Raw genomic sequence first — 21,662 nt, forward strand, 5'->3', positions numbered from 1 at the left:
GTAAGCACCCTTTTATTGTAATTGGGAGGATGAACTATCAAAGCAACAATGTCAACAATATAACATAATAATAATTATGCTAATGCATCACGATTATCGGTACACTAATTCTACTTAGAGTACCTGTAAGACCTTGTGCCAATCATGGGACTTGAGGCCACTAAGCTTATTGTCCTTTGAAAATGCTCCTTTCAAGCAACGCATGTACCCTGTTGGTGTTTGAAAAGAGGCAATGTATGCCTTGACCGCTGCCTCCTCCCTTGTAGAGAGGATCCACGTTGCTTTCGGGAGGACTACTTTTCCCAAAGCATGCACTTGGGGCCATAAATGAGACATCCTATTCATAGCACGCAAGTCTTCTCGCACTCCTCTAGAGTCCTTGGAACCAACCAAGTGTGCCCAAATAGTAGCCCCCACATTCTTGAAGATATGCATGGGATCCAAGAGATGATTGATTTGTAACTGACCCCAATAAGGATGCTCGTGAAAGATCGATAGCCTCTTCATACCAGGAGGAGGTTCCTCTCCATTCACCCTCCAAGCTTGAATCCAGTCACTTGCCGTCAAATATGATGGTAGTGGATCAAGCTGACCTCCACGTGCGAGATGGTCGAGTGGAAGGTATCGAGCATGACCTTCATAAACATTTTTCCTCATATGTTTGGAGTAGCGTGCAAGTGATTTCAGAGCCGGTCCACAAACAGGACAAGCATGGTACCCAATTGTAACAAGTCCTACACGCGTGCATGAATGTGTTAGTACAAGACATGGGTGCAAAACAGATGAAAAAAAGCATAATTCCTCATTGTACATGTAAAGACACAACCACGTACCTACACACTCTCCATATCTTGGGTAGTCATGCATGGTCCACATTAAGATATCCCTGACCAAAATATCATTGGTATGTCTAGGAGCTCTAGAAATATCAAAGACCTGCACTCCTCTCCATAATATCTATAACTCCTCTATCAAAGGTGCCATGTACACGTCCATGTTTTTTGCCTTGTACTTTCCTGGCACAAGTAGTGCAAGCATGAGGTGTCCCTTTTTTATTGTTAGCCATGGTGGGATATTGTAATTCACCACGACTATGGGCCATGTCGACCAAGATGTCGAGCGTAACCCGAAAGGATTCACGCCATCCATGGCGAGCCCAAGATGTAAGTTGCATGGCTCCCTCGCAAAGTCTGGCCACTGATTATCTATGTGCTTCCAAGCTGCACAATCTGCGGGAATCCTCAATGTGTGATCAGTGGACCGATGAGATGCATGCCATGTCATCAACTCCGCTATGGATTTGCATCGGAACATGTGTTGTATTCTTGCAATGATGGGAAAGTGTCTCAAGACCTTTACCGGTATCCGCTCACCCCTGCAAGTCATCTCTATATCGTTGTTCCCCACACTTTGGACAACTAGCCAAATCTCCATGCTCACGACGAAAGAGAATACAATCATTACGGCAAGCATGGATCATATCATAATCCATACCCACCATTGTTAGCATCTTTTTCGCTTCATCTCTTGATGCGGGCATGGTATTTGGTGCAGGCAACATCTTCTTGAGCAATCTATGACAAAGAAACTATCCAAATGATGATTCTCAAAACAAACAATATCCAAATAATGAGACAAATTAATGCAAGGGCTAACCTCATTAAGGCCGAGACACTTGTATCCGACCACCCATACTGTACTTGTAGATTCAAGATTGAGAGACAAGCACATAGTTTAGACATCCTAGCACCCTCGTACAATTGTGTTAATTGCAACTCTTGCATTTTGACCTCAGACTCTGACATCACGTGTACGTGGAATGTAGTGCCCCTTAAAATGGAATCCATGATGTCGACCATACCCTGATCGTCATGCGGGAGACTATAGTCTTGCTAAAAGTGAGAAGGTATATGTGTACCCTCATCACCCTCCTCATCCTGTTTTAAGATTTCGTGTAAATATAAGATCTTCTATTGCCTGGTATACAATAAGATTGTGAACTTAAATAGCTTTGATTTACCGATGGTCCATCAACATGTGCAACACCAACGGGGGGTACTGGTTTCGGCTCCTCCCCATACATCCACAAGTGGCACATGATAATACGACGTTGATGTCATACTTCTCACTTGCAATGAGTGCAATGATAGTATAACCTCTCCGTAAGCCTTCGTGCTCCCGGGCGTTGGTGCATCATCCGACGAGCTTCCACTCGTCCCTTCCATCTACACTTATAAAATCACAACATAAGCATGAAGAAGAGATATTAACAGTTATAAAATAGCATGTTTGAGCTTCTTTTGATGCTACAACAAAAAAGTGACTGTAAGCATTGCTATATAGCGACCTTTTCCTCTGTTCCATCGCTATATAGCGACATTTTTAAAAACGTTGCTATATAGCGACGAATAAGCGTCGCTATATAGTGCGTTGTGGGTTAAAACCCGAAACTCTAATCGCGCGGCGTTTTCTTCATCCTATTCCCTAATCTCTCAAGTAAGCCAATATCTCCTTCCACCTATTTTTGACGACCTCCCACCTATTTCAAGCAACCTCCCACTCTATTTTCCACTCATCATCCTTCTCCTACCTCTTGTACTCCCTCTCTACCCTTTTCTCTCTTTGGTTTCTTGAAAGGAAGTTCTTCAAGAGGTGAGTTTGTTTCAACAATGCAGGTTGTTTGTTTGTTAGCTTTAGTTTTGTGAGTGTTTCTTCTTGTATTGCTAAACCTGTAAACTAGTTTTCATGCTTGTTTTGAAAGGATTGAAACAAAAAACGAGATTTCAAGAAAGAAAGAAAGAAAACTCACCTCTTTTCTCTGTATTTCTCTTCCTTCTCTTTCTCCTTGTCTCCTCAATCTCCTCCCTTCAAGAAGTTGCTTTTGTAATCTCCTCCTTCCACTAACATCTTATTTGAAAAAATGGGTTGTTTTCTCCCTTTTGTAGGGCCAGTCCACTACACCGAGCGGGACATACTATTTCAGGTAAGTGCTTCCTCTTTTTTCCATTTATTATTTTTGTTATTTGCATTGGCCTACAGCTAGCACCTTAAGCGCTAGCTGCAGTGATGGGCATAGGAACCCTCTCTTCCCCTCAAACTCTTTCCTTCTTCCCCCTTCTCTTATTCTCTTTTTTCCTCCTCTTTTTTCCCTCTTCTCTTATTCTCTCTTTCCCCCTTCTCTATTTCCCCCTTCTCTCTTTTCCCTTCTCTCTTTCCTTTCCCTCTTATTCTCTATTTCCGCATAGCATGAGAGCATGAGCATATGCGGAAATAGAGAATGAGAGAAGCTTCTCTCTTTCTCTATTTCTGCATAAGCTTAATCTCCTTCTTTCCCCTTTTTGTACTCTTCTCTTATTCTCTCTTTCCCCCTTCTCTATTTCCCCCTTCTCTCTTTTCCCTTCTCTCTTTCCTTTCCCTCCCCCTTCTCTAATTCCCCCTTCTCTCATTCTCTATTCCCCCCTTCTCTATTTCTGCATAAGCTCATGCTTATGCTTCTCTCTTTCCCCCTTCCCCCTTCTCTCATTCTCTATTTCTGCATAAGCTTATGCTTATGCTTCTCTCGTTCCCCGTTCTCTATTTCCCCCTTCTCTATTTTCGCATAAGCTCATGCTTATGCTTCTCTCTTTCCCCCTTCTCTAATTCCCCCTTCTCTCATTCTCTATTTCTGCATAAGCTTATGCTTATGCTTCTCTCATTCCCCCTTCTCTATTTTCGCATAAGCTCATGCTTATGCTTCTCTCTTTCCCCCTTCTCTATTTCTACCTTCTCTCATTCTCTATTTCCGCATAAGCTTATGCTTATGCATGAGCTTATGCGGAAATAGAGAATGAGAGAAGCATAAGCCTGATCTTATGCTTCTCTCATTCTTTATTTCCGCATAAGCTCATTCTCTATTTCCGCATAAGCTCATGCTTATGCTTCTCTCATTCTCCATTTCTGCATAAGCTCATTCTCTAGCTTCCGCATAAGCTCATGCTTATGCTTCTCTCTTTCCCCCTTCTCTATTTCCCCCTTCTCTCATTCTCTATTTCCGCTGAAGCTTTCCCTCCCCCTTCTCTCTTTCCCCCTTCTCTATTTCCCCCTTCTCTATTTCCGCATAAGCTCATTCTCTATTTCCGCATAAGCTCATGCTTATGCTTCTCTCATTACCCCTTCTCTATTCCCCCCTTCTCTATGTCCGCATAAGCTCATGCTTATGCTTCTCTCTTTCCCCCTTCTCTATGTCCCCCTTCTCTCATTCTCTATTTCCGTATAAGCTTATGCTTATGCTTCTCTCATTCCCCCTTCTCTATTTCCCCCTTCGCTATTTTCGCATAAGCTCATGCTTATGCTTCTCTCTTTCCCCCTTCTCTATTTCCCCCTTCTCTTATTCTCTATTTCTGCATAAGCTTATACTTATGCTTCTCTCATTCCCCCTTCTCTATTTCTCCCTTCTCTATTTCCGCATAAGCTCATGCTTATGCTTCTCTCTTTCCCCCTTCTCTAATTCCCCCTTCTCTCATTCTCTATTTTCGCATAAGCTTATGCTTATGCTTCTCTCATTGCCCCTTCTCTATTTCCCCCTTCTCTATTTCCACATAAGCTCATGCTTATGCTTCTCTCTTTCCCCCTTCTCTATTTCCCCCTTCTCTCAGTCTCTATTTCCGCATAAGCTTATGCTTATGCATGAGCTTATGTGGAAATAGAGAATGAGAGAAGCATAAGCTCATGCTTATGCTTCTCTCATTCTCTATTTCCGCATAAGCTCATTCTCTATTTCTGCATAAGCTCATGCTTATGCTTCTCTCTTTCCCCCTTCTTTATTTCCCCCTTCTCTCATTCTCTATTTCCGCATAAGCTTATGCTTATGCTTCTCTCATTCCCCCTTCTCTATTTCCCCCTTCTCTATTTCCGCATAAGCTCATGCTTATGCTTCTCTCTTTCCCCCTTCTCTATTTCCCCCTTCTCTCATTCTCTATTTCCGCATAAGCTTATGCTTATGCATGAGCTTATGTGGAAATAGAGAATGAGAGAAGCATAAGCTCATGCTTATGCTTCTCTCATTCTCTATTTCCGCATAAGCTGATTCTCTATTTCTGCATAAGCTCATGCTTATGCTTCTCTCTTTCCCCCTTCTCTATTTCCCCCTTCTCTCATTCTCTATTTCCGCATAAGCTTATGCTTATGCATGAGCTTATGTGGAAATAGAGAATGAGAGAAGCATAAGCTCCTTCTCTATTTCCGCATAAGCTCATGCTTATGCTTCTCTCTTTCCCTCTTCTCTATTTCCCCCTTCTCTCATTCTCTATTTCCGCATAAGCTCATTCTCTAGCTTCTCTCTTTCCCCCTTCTCTATTGCCCCCTTCTCTCATTCTCTATTTCCGCATAAGCATAAGCATGAGCTTATTCTCTCTAACTCTTATTCTCTATTTCCCTCTTCTTCCTCTCTTCTTTCCTTTCCCTCTTCTTTCCTTTCCCTCTTCTTTCCCTCTTTCCTTTCCCTCTTCTTTCCTTTCCTTGTTCTTTCTTCTTGCCTATGCCTATGCCTATGCCTATGGTTATGTTTGTTTTTTTGTTTTTTGTTTTCGTGTTTGTGTCTATGTTAGACATGGGATCACGTCACTCATCCGATGAGTACGAACAGCCTCGCAGGAGAAGAGCTCATGATTTTTATGCTCCAGAGGACTTTGATTTCTCTCAGGCGACTACTACGAGGACTTCGACTCCTCTCGGACCTAGCACTACGACTACCCCTGGTCCGCGCATGGCTTTGTTGAGAGTCCCGACGAGTTTGTAGTGCAGATGAGCGATGAGGAGGCAGTGAGATTCTTCTCTTTGCTATCTCAGAGGACCTCAGCAATTCCCTCCCCTACACCGACGAGTGGGCATACTGCCCAGCTATCCCCTCCTACCCCTTCGACCGTGGGGTCATCACCTGCGCATGCCTCTTGCAAGGGAAGGAAGAGTAGGATGGGCGGCTCATGTTGTGCTGACTCAGGAGATGTAGACGAGTCAGCACACTCACGCTCCTTTAGGTCTCCACTTGGTCCGGAGACACAGTATCAGTCAGGTCCCTTTCCCTCTCCTACTCCCACTGCTACTCCTCACTCCGGAAGGGCTCGCACAGCTTCCACTCCTTCTGACTCTGCTACCGTCAGTCCTCCTTACTCATCAGAGGATCTCTCCTATCAAATCACATCTGCCGGAGAGATAATAGAAGATAAAAAGTGCAAAGCAATGATGGCCACTATGAGGAGGTTGATGAGTCATCACTTCAAGAGCGGCATAAATATCGATTGGTGGTATCAAGATGCCCAAAAGAAGCAGGCGGTCATCGATGAGTTAAAACAAAGATACCCTAATCCGCCAAATGTGGAGTTTAATGATGATTCTATGCGAGAGCGCATGGGTTTGGTCTTGAAGCATCGTAGATCAACCTTGCGTACTTTCATCACAAAGGGGTTGGCTATGGCTAAACCCAGCTAGGCAGACAAAGCTGATTGGAAGTACTTCAAGAAGCAACATAGGGACCATCTTGAATTGTTCGAGGGTCAGAGGAGGGCTACGAAGAGATGGCTGGACATCATAGGTACTTCGCACTTTGGTACAGGCGGACGGTATGCATTCGAGGCAATCATGGTAAGTCTACTTCTTCTCAATTAATGTATTGTTCTATTTGTTTTACTACATATTACATGCACTTTAGCTAGCTCTAACTCTCGTAAATTGGATCCACAGCAAGCTGCGATGGGTCATCTTCCTACAGATGCAGAGACGCGACGCGCATTTCGGATAGGAACAAAGCCGTGGTTCATTGAGCAAGAGGCAATGGGAGCGACAGTCGATTGGGCTGAGGTGGCTGCTCACACAGTATAAGTTTACTCCTACTTGTAATCTCACTTTTTAATTTAAGTTCCAATCTAATTTTTTATTTATATGGTTCACTCTTAGGGTCAAAGCTCAAGCGTCCCATCATCGGAGGCGAGCGATCAACAGGGCCAAGGATCAGACGCAGGTGGCGAGGACGAGGGAGAAGATGCAGGTGTCAAGGACCAAGGAATAGGCTAACAAGATGAGGATGATTCGGATTCAGATTAGTAGTAGTGGTAGTAGCGTTTTGTATATCCGCTCGTTTGAGCAATTTTGTATCGCCCTTTCAAAAGGGTAATTTTGTTACAAACAATGTTTTATATGTCCGATATGTATATGCTTTTGTTTCTCATCATTTCACAAGAGCGATTTTGTATCACCCTTTTCGCAAGGGAAATTTTGTTATAAAAAAACTTTGTTTTGTAATTACAAAAAAAGGAAAGGATTAGTGGGGTTGTTTAGCCCCACTAACCCTTTTCTTTTACTTCTGTTAATCATCGCTATATATTGACGTTTACATGTCGCTATATAGCGATGATTAACAGTGTCGCTATATAGCGACACTTATATAGCGACGCTTTATAGTGACGGTCCTTTTTCGACGCTTTTAGTGACACTTATAGCGACGTTTGCGCCTGTGAAAAAAAAAAATTTAATGTAAAAAGCGTCGATATTTTCGTCGAAAAATGGCCTATGCCTTGTAGTGTATGCTTATGCATGAGCATATGAGCATATGCTCATGCATAAGCATAGGCAAATGCATATGCTTATGCAAAGAGGAGAAAAGATGATGAAAGGAAATAAGAGAGGGGAAAAGAAGAGAAGGAAGAGAGAAAAAGAGAAGGAAAAAAGAGAGGGGAAAAGCATATGAGCATATGAGCATATGCTCATGCATAAGCATAAGCATAAGCATATGACCGTAAGCATAGGCAAATGCATATGCTTATGAAAAGAAGAGAAAAGAGGATGAAAGAGAGGAAATAAGAGAGGGAAAAGAAGAGAAGGAAGAGGAAGGAAGAGGGCAAAAGAGAATGGAAAAAGAGAGGGGAAAAGAACAAAAGAGAGGAAGAAGAGGAAATAGGAGAGGGAGGGAAAGAGGGGGGAAAAGAGGAAAAGAGGGGAAGAAGAGGGAATAAGAGAAGAGAGGGGAAGAAAGGGTGTCTATGCCCATCACTGCAGCTAGCGCTTAAAGTACTAGCTGCAGACCAATGCAAATAACGGAAACAAAAAAAGAAAAAAAGAGGAAGCACTTTCTTATCGAGAAAAATCCTGATGCTTATTTGGAGCCTTTGATTGATGACCTAGAGATACTTTGGAGAGGTATCGAGGTGCATGATGATGTGAGCAAGCCTCCCTCCTCACGAGACTTTAACTACAAAGCAATCTTGATGTGGACGATGCATGAGTTCCCAAACTATGGCGAGTGTTCAGGTAAGCATTGAACTTTTAATTGTGAGTAGGCAATCAATGTGGCACGTTGAACCCACCTTGAACTCTTAATTGCATCTATTGTTTAGGTCTCACTACATCGGGTTACCATGCATGTCCTGTTTAAGGTCCTTCGCTAGTTTCCTCATGGGCAGACAAATTGAATAAGGTCATCTGTGAGAATCACCATTGATTTTCCCCACCTGATCATCCTAGATATGTCGCCCCTTGGAATGTAGTCCCCCCATAGTCACTCATTACAGTAGATTGGATGAGAATTTGGGACGGTTCCACTACTCCTCACTTAGCATGAGACGGTAAGGGTTTGTAACTATTGTGTGCTATATTACAGGAAAATAAAGATTGCATACTAACACCAGCTTTTGTTTAGATACTCAATCTTTTATTGACTACCATATTGGTCCCACCTCAAGATCAATCACCTGCTTGATCCCACGCATATCTTCAAGAATGTGGCATCTACCATTTTTGAACATTTGAATGGGACACAAGATTCTGTAAGCATAAGGGAGGATGTACGCACCACAGGGAGGATGCGTGAAGCTTGGCCACAAGAGAGGCCAAATGGGTGTGTCTTTTCACCTCATGCACTGTGGAGGTTATCAAACCTAGAGTTGGTGGTGGTGAAGCGAGCTCTCACTACAATTCATACTCCCACTGGCATCAGGTGTTTGAAGGGGGCCTTCACAAAGAGCAAGAAAAGAGGTGTAGAGCAATTATATGGCTTGAAAAATAATGATTGGCACAAGATGCTCCAAGTAAGTATTTCTTTTTCCTTCCAAATGTGTGAGTGAATTAGAAGCAATTAATAAACCATTCCTTGTGTGTTCACTTCATACTACGTACTAGCATTTCTGATAATGCATAGAAGGATGTGAAAGATTGTATTTACAAGATGGGCGAGCATGTGAGGTACATTACAGGATACAAAATGTGAAGTGTATCAATGCTCCATGCAAGGTTTTCATATTGCTAATATGGTGTACTTTTTCCGTTATAGGTATGTGAGCTCAAAGGACATAGATCCCACCACGCTTGAGAATGCTCGAGTTATGTCAGCGGAGGTGGTTTGTCTACATGAATGGACAAACCTACCTTAAGGAGAAGAATAAAACTGCTTGTTACCGTTGCACCCCTTTGCGCCAAGGAATTGGATTTTCCATTCAAATATATTGATTGAACTTTTGATAAAATTGGTATGTTGCATGAATGGAGATAGATAAGGGTTTTAAAAACGGCTTACTAAAATGGACAGGTATCATTAATATCTAGTCTACCTTAAAGTGAATTGTGTTGTTTGCATTACACTTGAGGTGTTCACCATGTGAAATCTCAATATAGCACATGTATGTGTTGAAGAGTGTTTATAATCCCCTTATCTATATTGTGTGTGAAAATGCAATTCTTACTAAAACACAAAGCAACTACTTTATTATGACTCATGGAGGGTCTTTGCTATGGAGTTTTGATGGGGCCGGGTTTTAGTCCATCTTTTTCACATGATTATAGACACATAAAACCTTTATGCACTTTACTCAATGTGCTTGCCGTGCATGAGAATCTGGTCACTTGGATCGATTGTGTATGTGAGTTAAACCTTTGTTTTGGCATTTGCACTTTGAGGGTTTTCTAGTGTTCCATGCAAATGTATCCTTGTATTTGATTTTAAAGCTAGTTATAATTTCACGTTTCTTGAACTTATAATAAATAAGTAAATAAAGAAAAGAGAGTGCTTTTTATTAAGATGGGCACAACTCTAGAAGCCTTTGAATGATCTCTCATAGGAAAAAAAGGAGGATGGCAAGATTATTATATGCCATGATCGCCGTGGAGTCTGATTGAGCCACCATTCCGTGGGTTAGAAGGGGCTGAGACTAATTAGTGATACTCTATTTTGATGCCTTTCAATGTCACTTCGGGGTTGACGCCATGAAGAGCTTGGACCAAGACGGTGATGACCACCTTGTCTTCGTTTTGAAGCCCAATCCTGTTGATGTTGTCGCCGATCTCCAATTTCACGTTAGCCAAGAAGCGCTCTTTCCCAGGACGTGGAAGCACATTGAACGAGCCCACGTACTCCGCCCCACTCGTTTTTGTATCCTCGTCTGCATCCGGCAGGTTGATGAACACCTTCAACTGCACGAACGTCTCCCTCGGCACTTCCACCTCTTGCAACACCAGCGTTTCTGCCAGCTTCTCCGCACCCTTCACCCGCGCCCAAGCTCGCCTCACCACCACAACTAGCCTCTTTCCTAGCTTAACGCTCCTCGAGGCCTCCGTTGCTGGTGCGATCTCCTTCATTTCAGAATATGGCTTTTTTGCGGCTTTAAAAGTATCCTTGGAGCCCGGGTGCGGGACGTAGCTTATCCAATTCTGGTCTGCCTCAACGAGCTCGTAAGTAATGCCAAGGTTCTCAGAATCCAGAGCATCTCGGACCTTCACCGTTACTAGGTTAGCATTCTCGTCGTAAAACACGAACTCCGCGTCAAGGAAATCGGGTTCCGTGTGGTCTTTGCGCCTTCCACCGGGTAACTTTTTCCAAACATGCCAAAGCCTGTCGACATTGCTATGATGAGCATAGAACATGGGATCCCGTCCTGCGGTAGCGAAATTACCCATGTCGGCAGCGGACATCTCCCGCGGATCGCCCGTCCATCCGTGAACAACTCCGTGTACGCTATTCTCTAAACTCCCACCCACAGGGACATCCCTTCCCACTGAGACGTTGGTACCCGCCCTGCACATTACATCCGAATTAGAGGACACGCAGTCTTATTGCAATAGCGAGTAATTTTGCATTTGCGACTGTATACCAATGACTAATGCATCAGCTACAATTGGGACCGAGAATTTGTCGTGCCGCACTGGCGCTGACACCAGCTTATTACCTGTACACACCTCCAGTGAAGAGCTCAGTCGTTGATGCAGTTACTAGGGCCTGATACACCGCATTCAAATTTTCGTCGATGATCCGCGATGTATTGGTCATGCTAGAGAAAGGATGCTGAAGGTTGAGAAGCTGGGGAGGGAGGTGATTTGGGTTCCGTTTGGAGTCGAAGAGTGCAGTGTCATTTTTAACAAACATGGAAGGCATAAGATTTCCTCCTTCTTGATTGTCCCAATTCCAAAACACCAGAGAGAAACTTGGGTCACCAATAAGACTCGCCAGGATTCTTTCGTGAAAATAGAGGTACCAACGATGCCAGGGAAAGAAAAGCCACGACTCGTGTACTTGAAGCGTGAGATTGTAACCGGGTTGATAGTACGCGCCGTCACAGAAAGCACAATGCATATCAGCCTGCATAGCAAGGCTCCTGGGATCATCAGACGGAAGCGCTCTCATGAGCTCATATGCTTTGTTGTACTTCTTGATGTATTCCGCATCTGCCGTGTGGGCGGGCCGTCTGATCTTTGTCTGCCGTGGATAATTCAGGAAGGAGAAGTTCACGGTCTTTTCAGGCAAGGGGAGGCAACAACCGAAGGTGTTAGCGGACAGGCAGTTACTAAGGTCGGGAGCTGTGATGGGCGCTCCATCGCCGAAGCGAGGAAGCAGAATGCAACTCCAGAAAAGAGAAGCTAGTAGGAGAGGGACGGCTACCGGGGGCACCATTGCTGATTGTGGCACAACGCGCATGAGCTCAGGAAGGCAGTCGGGATTATAACGATATTGAGAGTCGGCAATACCGTGGAGCCACTCTCGTCATACGGCAGTCGGCAATTCCTTGGACTAACATTTTTGTCCTCCTCTCTAGACAATATACCATTTTTTATTCACTCACGGTATGTAATCCTATGACGTGAGTTCAACAAAGGTTATTGGTAATTCATAAATTTTACAAATTATAATTTAGATAAATTTTACAAATTATAATTTAGATAAGGGAATATTTAAACTAGTTTTGGAAAAACATTACAGATTTGTATAGAAAAAAGATACATTTTATTAAGAATTTTTTTATAAATAAGGGATTTTATAATAAATAGGCCTAAACACACGTGATATCTTAGATGGTTTATACATAGTGATCCCCCTCGAAATTGGCTCATAGCAATTCAATTTTCTCATATCATAATAAAATTCTAGCATGATATTGACAGTTTCGCCCCCCACTTCTTCCATATATGGAAATCATACCCACTTTCCCCATGTAGTTGTGGAATTTTCCATGTGTAATTTTCCCACGTGGTAAAGTCATACAGTTCCTCATGTGGTGAATTACCGCTTATGATTATGCCTTTTACACATTTCATCACCTAGCAAAAGAATGTTTTTTTTCTCACATCTCATACACATTTCTCTCTTTAGTATACATTTTTATGATTGGTTTTCTTTCACTAGATAGTATTATCATGTAAGCTTATTAATCAATCATATATGGGTTCATTTTATAGCTTGTTAAATATGGATCCTTATTTTTTTTTGCTCTCAATAGTCTTCAAGTTTGTATATTATGAGTAAACCTCATATTTTGCTATGTCATTCTCAAATTATAATAGCACTTGGTTAATGTTATAAGCCTACACAACAAGACAAAGCAACTATAGACGTGTTTGATAGACGCGCAAAATAGTGGGCACGTCTATAGGCGTTGCTAGAATAATGAAAATATGGGCGTGTCTATTAGCACATCTGCACTGTGAATTAGATGCATATTTAGATGCAAAACAGAGAATACAGAAAGTGAAATTTTGGTATAGGCTGATAAATGTACATTACTGCTTTCCTAACATTGCCCGTGATAACCAAAGCACCTAATTTTAACAAAAATATTAATGCTTTTTGGCAAACTCACATATACAAAAATAAAGTAAGGTGAGGAGAATGAGACAATATGTAAAATAGTTTTGCCAATATCAATGATGGGCACGGGAGCTACGGCTCAATCTTATCCTCAATGAGATCAACCCTTGCCAAACTATCTACTTCAAAATCCAAACCAGTGTTGAGATCTACAAATACATTCAACCCACTACTACTTGTGCTACTCATGTGCTCATCGAAATCAGCATCACCAATGGTAGGCTCGTCCTGACGGGTAATGGCCTCAATATCTGTATCTCCTATCTCATGATCATCCTCCTCTTTTGTATCACGTTCATCATCACCTCCATGGCCATGATCATCCTCCATACGCTCCATATTAGTAAATGTACTATACATCACTTTGAAACACGGCGTAATAGGTATGACATGCCACCACCTATTATTATCGACCATTGGTTGATAGACAACCTAATTCAAACACAAATAAAATCATGTTATTTTCACTGCATCGAAGGTATCAAATATTTAAAAGTGAGTATTTTTATATGTGTGTACAATACCTGTTCACATTGTTGTGGTAGTACTAGTGTGTTCTTATTACTTTGCCAAAATTTTTTGGAGTCAATAGTTGCAAAGCCACTTGCATGGCATTTGATTGTTGCATTAGGGCCTCTTTTCACCACATCCTTAAACCACTTGACATCCAAAACATACACAAAGAAGCGTCGAAAGTCAAGGTTAATAATATCTTGGATTATGTCATAATAATCATCCATGGCTCCATTGGCTCCCTCAAAGCTAGCAATAATGCCGCAATCTTGTGTGTTTCTTTTATCATCAATCCGTTGTCTTTGAAAATGCGAAAATGTCATCCATCTGACCATAATGCACTGTACTTTTTGTACTATAAAAAGAGCATCATTAAAACAATGAAGATGCACCTATTTTATAGCATATATTGCCACAAATAATTACTTAATTACGTCAAGAGATAAGAAACTTACATGAATCGATGCGTTTCATGTGAAAATGTCATCCATCTGACCATAATGCACTGTACTTTTTGTAATATAAAAGAGCATCATTAAAACAATGAAGATGCACCTATTTTATAGCATATATTGCCACAAATAATTACTTAATTACGTCAAGAGATAAGAAACTTACATGCACCATACATCCAGACGATAACTCTCACTCGTGCTCATTTATTGTCTCTCCATCACGTTCGGCTTTACGTAGAGCCAGTTGTAGCCAATCAAGTGACATGTGAGTAAGGAGAAGAGCTAGATCCCATGGGTATGGTTGTGATCGCCTATACATTACTCTAAATCTCGTCCTTGCATTTATTCTTTTTGCTTTGGCCACTTCATATCTCTCAATCCACTTCTGCATCTCAGGGCTATTGAGGATACAAAACTTATTGAATTTCTCCATTTGCTCTTCGCTCATCTTTCTTTCAATCCCTTTTCCTTGAGAAACCTCGCTAATGATGCGATCATCATCGTTGTTATGCCAAGCTTGCGGCATATCGGGATCCGTGGATGCAAGAAACTCTGTGATATATACTAATGACTCTTGCACAAGCCATCCCTCTGCCATGCTTGCTTCCGGTCTTGCTCTTTGTCTTACAAATTCCTTTAAAGTTTTCATAACCCGCTCGAGAAAAAACATCCATCGACTATGAACGGTACCTACTATAGCCACCTCATCAACTATGTGCACAAGCAAGTGGACTTGAGTTGTCATAATGCTCGAGGGAAAGTGCTTCTCAAGCAAGCATACGGCTTCAATGGATTCCACCCTAGCCTTCTGGATGCTCGATATGAAGATCTCTTTTTGAGATATCCACCTATATCACATGCCCACGTAAGATATTTTCATAATCAGTCTACAGATTAATCAGCTTAAATTGAAGAAAATACATTCAATGTGATTTGATAGTAAGCATACCTCACAATACCACAAATCTTGAATATAGCATTTCTAACATCTTCTTGTAAGCACCCTTTTATTGTAATTGGGAGGATGAACCATCAAAGCAACAATGAAGTCATGTCAACAATATAACATAATAATAATTACGCTAATGCATCACGATTTTCGGTACACTAATTCTACTTAGAATACCTGTAAGACCTTGTGCCAATTATGGGACTTGAGCCCACTAAGCTTATTGTCCTTTGAAAATGCTCCTTTCAAGCAATGCATGTACCCTATCGGTGTTTGAAAAGAGGCAATGTTTGCCTTGACCGCTGCCTCCTCCCTCGTAGAGAGGATCCACGTTGCTTTCGAGAGGACAACTTTTCCCGAAGCATGCACTTGGGGCCACAAATGAGACATCCTATTCATAGCACACAAGTCTTCTCGCACTCCTCTTGAGTCCTTGGAACCAACCAAGTGTGCCCAAATAGTATCCCCCACATTCTTGAAGATATGCATGGGATCCAAGAGATGATTGATTTGTAACTGACCCCAATAAGGAAGCTCGTGAAAGATCGATACCCTTTTCATACTAGGAGGAGGTTCCTCTCCATTCGCCCTCCAAGCTTGAATCCAGTCACTTGCCTTCAAATATGATGGTCGTGGATCAAGCTGACCTCCACGTGTGAGATGGTCGAGCGAAAGGTATCAAGCATGACCTTCATAAACATTTTTCCTCATATGTTTGGAGTAGCGTGCAAGTGATTTCAGAGCCGGTCCACAAACAGGACAAGCATGGTACCCACTTGTAACAAGTCGTGCACACGTGCATGAATGTGTTAGTACAAGACATGCATGCAAAAGAGAGTCAAAAAAGCATAATCCCTCATTGTACATGTAAAGACACAACCACGTACCTACGCACTCTCCATATCCTGGGTAGTCATGCATGGTCCACATCAGGATACCCCTGACCAAAATATCATTGGCATGTCTAGGAGCTCTGGAAATATCAAAGACCTGCACTCCTCTCCATAATATCTGTAACTCCTCTATCAAAGGTGCCATGTACACGTCCATGTTTTTTGCCTTGTACTTTCCTGGCACAAGTAGTGCAAGAATGAGGTGTCCCTTTTTTATTGTTAGCCATGGTGGGATATTGTAATTCACCACGACTATGGGCCATGTTGACCAAGATGTCGAGCGTAACCCGAAATGATTCACGCCGTCCATGGCTAGCCCAAAGATGTAAGTTGTGTGGCTCCCTCGCAAAGTCCGGCCATTGATTATCTATGTGCTTTCAAGCTGCACAATCTACGGGAATCCTCAATGTGTCATCAGTGGACCGATGAGATGCATGCCATGTCATCAACTCTGCTATGGATTTGCATCGGAACATGTGTTGTATTCTTGCAATGATGGGAAAGTGTCTCAAGACCTTTATCGGTATCCGCTCACCCTGCAAGTCATCTCTATATCATTGCTCCCCACACTTTGGACAACTAGCCAAATCTCCATGCTCACGACGAAAGAGAATACAATCATTACAGCAAGCATGGATGGTATCATAATCCATACCCACCATTGTTAGCATCTTTTTTGCTTCATCTCTTGATGCGGGCATGGTATTTGGTGCAAGCAACATCTTCTAGAGCAACCTATGACAATTCAAAACATACATAGGCTTCGAACAATGGTGATTCAGTATACACTGTCCAAATGATGATTCTCAAAACAAACAATATCCAAATAATGAGTCAAATTAATGCAAGAGCTAGCCTCATTAAGGCCGAGACACTTGTATCCGACCACCCATACTTTACTTGTAGATTCAAGATTGAGAGACAAGCACGTAGTTTAGACATCGTAGCACCCTCGTACAATTGTGTTGATTGCAACTCTCGCATTTTGACCTCAGACTCTGACATCATGTGTACATGGGATGTAGTGCCCCTAAAAATGGAATCCATCATGTCAACCATACCCTCATCATCATCCGGGAGACTATAGTCTTGTTGAAAGTGAAATGGTATATGCGTACCCTCTTCACCCTCCTCATCTTGTTTTAAGATTTCGTGTAAATATAAGATCTTGTATTTCTTGGTATACAATAAGATTGTGAACTTAAATAGCTTTGACTTACCGATGGTCCATCAACACGCGCAACACCAATGATGGGTACTGGTTCCGGCTCCTCCCCATACATCCGCAAGTGGTGCATGATAATATGATGTTGATGTCGTACTTCTTGCTTGCAATGAGTGCAATGATAGTATAACCTCTCCATAAGCCAGTTCGTGCTCTCCGGCATTGGCACATCATCGGATGAGCTTCCACTCGTTCCTTCCATCTACACTTATAAAATCACAACATAAGCTTGAAGAAGAGATATTAACAGTTATAAAATAGCATCTATGTGCTTTTTTTCATGCTACAACAAAAAAGCGACTGTAAGCATCGCTATATAGCGACCTTTTTGCCCTATTCCATCGCTATATAGTGACGTTTTTAATTAAAAATGTCGCTATATAGTGACAGATAAGCATCGCTATATAGCGACACTATGGATTAAAACCCAAGACTCTCATCGCACGGTGCTTTCTTTATCCTCTTCTCTAATATCTCAAGTAAGCAAGCCAATCTCTCCTCCCACCTATTTTCGATGACCTCCCACCTATTTTCGACAACCTCTCACTCTATTCTCCACTCCTCACCCTTCTCCTAGCTCTTGTACTCCCTCTCTACCCTTTTCCCTCTTTGGTTTCTTGAAAGGAAGTTCTTCAAGAGGTGAGTTTGTTTGTTTCAACAATGTAGGTTGTTTGTTTGTTAGCTTTAGTTTTGTGAGTGCTTCTCCTTGTATTGCTAAACCTGTAAGCTAGTTTTCATGCTTATTTTCAAAGGATTGAAACAAAAAATGAGATTTCAAGAAAGAAAGAAGGCTCATCTCTTTTTTCTGTATTTCTCTTCCTTCTCTTTCTCCTTGTCTCCTCAATTGCCTCCTTTCCTTGTCTCCTCAATCTCCTCCTTTCCTTGTCTCCTCAATCTCCTCCTTTCAAGAAGTTACTTTTGTAATCTCCTCCTTTCTCTAACATCTTATTTGAAAAAATGGGTTGTTTCCTCTCTTTTGTAGGGCCAGTCCACAACACTGAGCGGGATGTACTATTTCAGGTAAGTGCTTCCTCTTTTTTCCTTTTATTATTTTTGTTATTTGCATTGGCCTGTAGCTAGTGCCTCAAGCGCTAGGTGCAGTGATGGGTGTAGGAATCCTCTCTTCCCCTCAAACTCTTTCCTTCTTCCCTCCTTCAATCTATTTCCTCCTCTTTTTCCCTCTTTCCTTTTCCTCTTCTTCTCTCTTTCTTTCCCTCTTTTTCTCTCTTATTCTCTATTTCCCCCTTCTCTTATGCTCATGCATGAGCATGAGCATAAGAAAATTAGACATATGCTCATGCTTATGCTTATGCATGAGCATAAGCGAAGTAGACATATGCTCATGCATAAGCATGAGCATATGTCTCTTTTTTCCCCCTTCTCTTATTCTCTCTTTCCCCCATCTCTCTTTCCCCCTTCTCGCTTTCCTTTCCCCTTTCCTTTCCCTCTTATTCTCTATTTCCCCCTTCTCTTATGCTCATGCATAAGCATAAGCATGAGCTTATGCTTATGCTTATGCTTAAGCATAAGCATGAGCATAGGAAAATGAGACATATGCTCATGCTTATGCTTATGCATGAGCATAAGCGAAGTAGACATATGCTCATGCATAAGCATGAGCATATGTCTCTTTTTTCCCCCTTCTCTTATTCTCTCTTTTCCCCTTCTCTCTTTCCCCCTTCTCGCTTTCCTTTCCCTTTTTCTTTCCCTCTTATTCTCTATTTCCCCCTTCTCTTATGCTCATGCATAAGCATAAGCATGAGCTGCTTATGCTTATGCTTATGCATATGCATAAGCATGATCATAAGAAAATGAGACATATGCTCATGCTTATGCTTATGCATGAGCATAAGTGAAGTACACATATGCTCATGCATAAGCATGAGCATATGTCTCTTTTTTCCCCCTTCTCTTATTCTCTCTTTCCCCCTTCTCTCTTTCCCCCTTCTCGCTTTCCTTTCCCCTTTTCTTTCCCTCTTATTCTCTATTTCCCCCTTCTCTTATGCTCATGCATAAGCATAAGCATGAGCTTATGCTTATGCTTTTGCTTAAGCATAAGCATGAGCATAAGAAACTGAGACGTATGCTCATGCTTATGCTATGCATGAGCATAAGCGAAGTAGACATATGCTCATGCATAAGCATGAGCGTATGTCTCTGTTTTCCCCCTTCTCTTATTCTCTCTTTCCCCCTTCTCGCTTTCCTTTCCCCTTTCCTTTCCCTCTTATTCTCTATGTCCCCCTTCTCTTATGCTCATGCATAAGCATAAGCATGAGCTTATGCTTATGCTTATGCTTAAGCATAAGCATGAGCATAAGAAAATGAGACATATGCTCATGCTTATGCTTATGCATGAGCATAAGCGAAGTAGACATATGCTCATGCATAAGCTCTCTTTTTCCCCCTTCTCTCTTTCCTTTCCCTCTTATTCTCTATTTCCCCCTTCTCTTATGCCCTTCTCTTATGCTCTTTTTTCCCCCTTCTCTTCCTCTTATGCTCTTCTCTCATTTCCCCCTTCTCTTATTCTCTCTTTCCCCCTTCTCGCTTTCCTTTCCCCTTTCCTTTCCCTCTTATTCTCTATTTCCCCCTTCTCTTATGCTCATGCATAAGCATAAGCATGAGCATAAGAAAATGAGACACATGCTCATGCTTATGCTTATGCATGAGCATAAGCGAAGTAGACATATGCTCATGCATAAGCATGAGCATATGTCTCTTTTTTCCCCTTCTCTTATTCTCTCTTTCTTCCTTCTCTCTTTCCTTTCCCTCTTTCCTTTCCCTCTTATTCTCTATTTCCCCCTTCTCTTATGCTCTTCTCTCATTTCCCCCTTCTCTTATGCTCTTCTCTCATTTCCCTCTTCTCTTATGCTCTTCTCTTATGCTCTTTTTTCCCCCTTCTCTTCCTGTTATGCTCTTCTCTCATTTCCCCCTTCTCTTATTCTCTCTTTCCCCCTTCTCGCTTTCCTTTCCCCTTTCCTTTCCCTCTTATTCTCTATTTCCCCCTTCTCTTATGCTCATGCATAAGCATAAGCATGAGCATAAGAAAATGAGACATATTTTCATGCTTATGCTTATGCATGAGCATAAGCGAAGTAAACATATGCTCATGCATAAGCATGAGCATATGTCTCTTTTTTCACCCTTCTCTTATTCTCTCTTTCCCCCTTCTCGCTTTCCTTTCCCCTTTCCTTTCCCTCTTATTCTCTATTTGCCCCTTCTCTTATGCTCTTCTCTCATTTCCCTCTTCTCTTATGCTGTTTTTTCCTCCTTCTCTTCCTCTTATGCTCTTCTCTCATTTCCCTCTGCTCTTATGCTCTCTTCCTCTTCTTCTCTTCCTCTTCTTCTCTCTTTCCCCCTTCTCTTATGCTCATGCATAAATATAAGCATGAGCATAAGAATGCTTATGCTTATGCATGAGCATAAGAGATTCCTCTTCTCTTATGCTCTTCTCTCATTTCCCTCTTCTCTTCCCTCTTCTTCAGATTCCTCTTCTCTTCCTCTTCTTCTCTCTATCCCCCTTCTCTTATGCTCATGCATAAACATAAGCATGAGCATAAGAATGCTTATGCTTATGCATGAGCATAAGAGATTCCTCTTCTCTATTTCCCCCTTCTCTCTTCCTCTTCTTCTCTTCCTCTTCTTCTCTCTTTCCCCCTTCTCTTATGCTCATGCATAAACATAAGCATGAGCATAAGAATGCTTATGCTTACGCATGAGCATAAGAGATTCCTCTTCTCTTATGCTCTTCTCTCTTCTCCTCTCTTCCCCTCTCCTTTCCCTCTTCTTTCTCTCTTCTTTCTCTCTTCTTCCTCTTCTCTCCCTCTTCTTCCTCTTCTTCCTCTCTTCTTCCTCTTCTCTCCCTCTTCTTCCTCTTCTTCCTCTTCCTTTCCCTCTTCTCTCCTCTTCTTTCCCTCTTTCCTTTCCCTCTTCTTCCTCTTCTCCTCCCCTTTCACTTTTCCCTCTTCTCTCCCTCTTCTTCAGATTCCTCTTCCTCTTCTTCCTCATCCTCCTTCTCTTCTTCCTCTTCTTTCCCTCTTTGCCTATGTCTATGCCTATGCCTATGCTTATGTTTGTTTTTTTGTTTTTTGCTTTCGTGTTTGTGTCTATGTGAGACATGGGATCACGTCGCTCATCTGATGAGTACGGACAACCTCGTAGGAGAAGAGCTCATGATCTTTATGCTCCAGAGGACTTTGATTCCTCTCACGCGACTACCCCGAGGACTACCCCTGGTCTGACTCCTCTCAGACCTAGCACTACAACTACCCCTGGTCTGACTCCTCTTCCACATAGCACTGCGACTACCCCTCGGAGAACTCCTTTGCTAGCTGTGCATGGCTTTGTCAGGAGTCTCGATGAGTTTGTAGCGCAGATGAGCGATGAGGACGCAGTGAGATTCTTCTCTCTGCTATCTCAGAGGACCTCAGCAATTCCCTCCCCTATACCGATGGGTGGATGTACTGCCCAGCCATCCCCTCATGCCCCTTTGACCAAGGGGTCATCACCTGTACATGCCTCTCGTAAGGGA

General features: G+C 42.2%; 1 protein-coding gene across 1 annotated transcript; it reads right to left on the bottom strand.

The window, feature by feature from the left end:
* Positions 1–10,176: 10,176 nt before the first annotated feature.
* LOC147879541 (polyphenol oxidase I, chloroplastic-like) lies at positions 10,177–11,908 on the bottom strand. The gene is made up of 2 exons (XM_087371396.1): positions 11,187–11,908; positions 10,177–11,035 (listed from the first exon to the last, which is right to left on the bottom strand). The coding sequence occupies exons 1-2, from the start codon at positions 11,906–11,908 to the stop codon at positions 10,177–10,179; spliced, it is 1,581 nt and encodes a 526-aa protein (XP_087227522.1).
* Positions 11,909–21,662: the final 9,754 nt, after the last annotated feature.

The sequence above is a fragment of the Dipteris shenzhenensis genome, chromosome 33 (assembly GCF_047967505.1).
Source record: "Dipteris shenzhenensis isolate YYH24624 ecotype China chromosome 33, Dip_SZ_1.0, whole genome shotgun sequence".
NCBI lineage: Eukaryota > Viridiplantae > Streptophyta > Polypodiopsida > Gleicheniales > Dipteridaceae > Dipteris > Dipteris shenzhenensis.

What these genes read in the sequence shown, in the direction of transcription:
- LOC147879541 (XM_087371396.1), bottom strand. Translation starts at nt 11,908, where the DNA reads ATGGTGCCCCCGGTAGCCGTCCCTCTCCTACTAGCTTCTCTTTTCTGG. An exon ending in TTCACTGGAGGTGTGTACAG is followed by an intron (nt 11,036 to 11,186) that starts GTAATAAGCTGG and finishes TGTAATGTGCAG; the next exon opens with GGCGGGTACCAACGTCTCAG.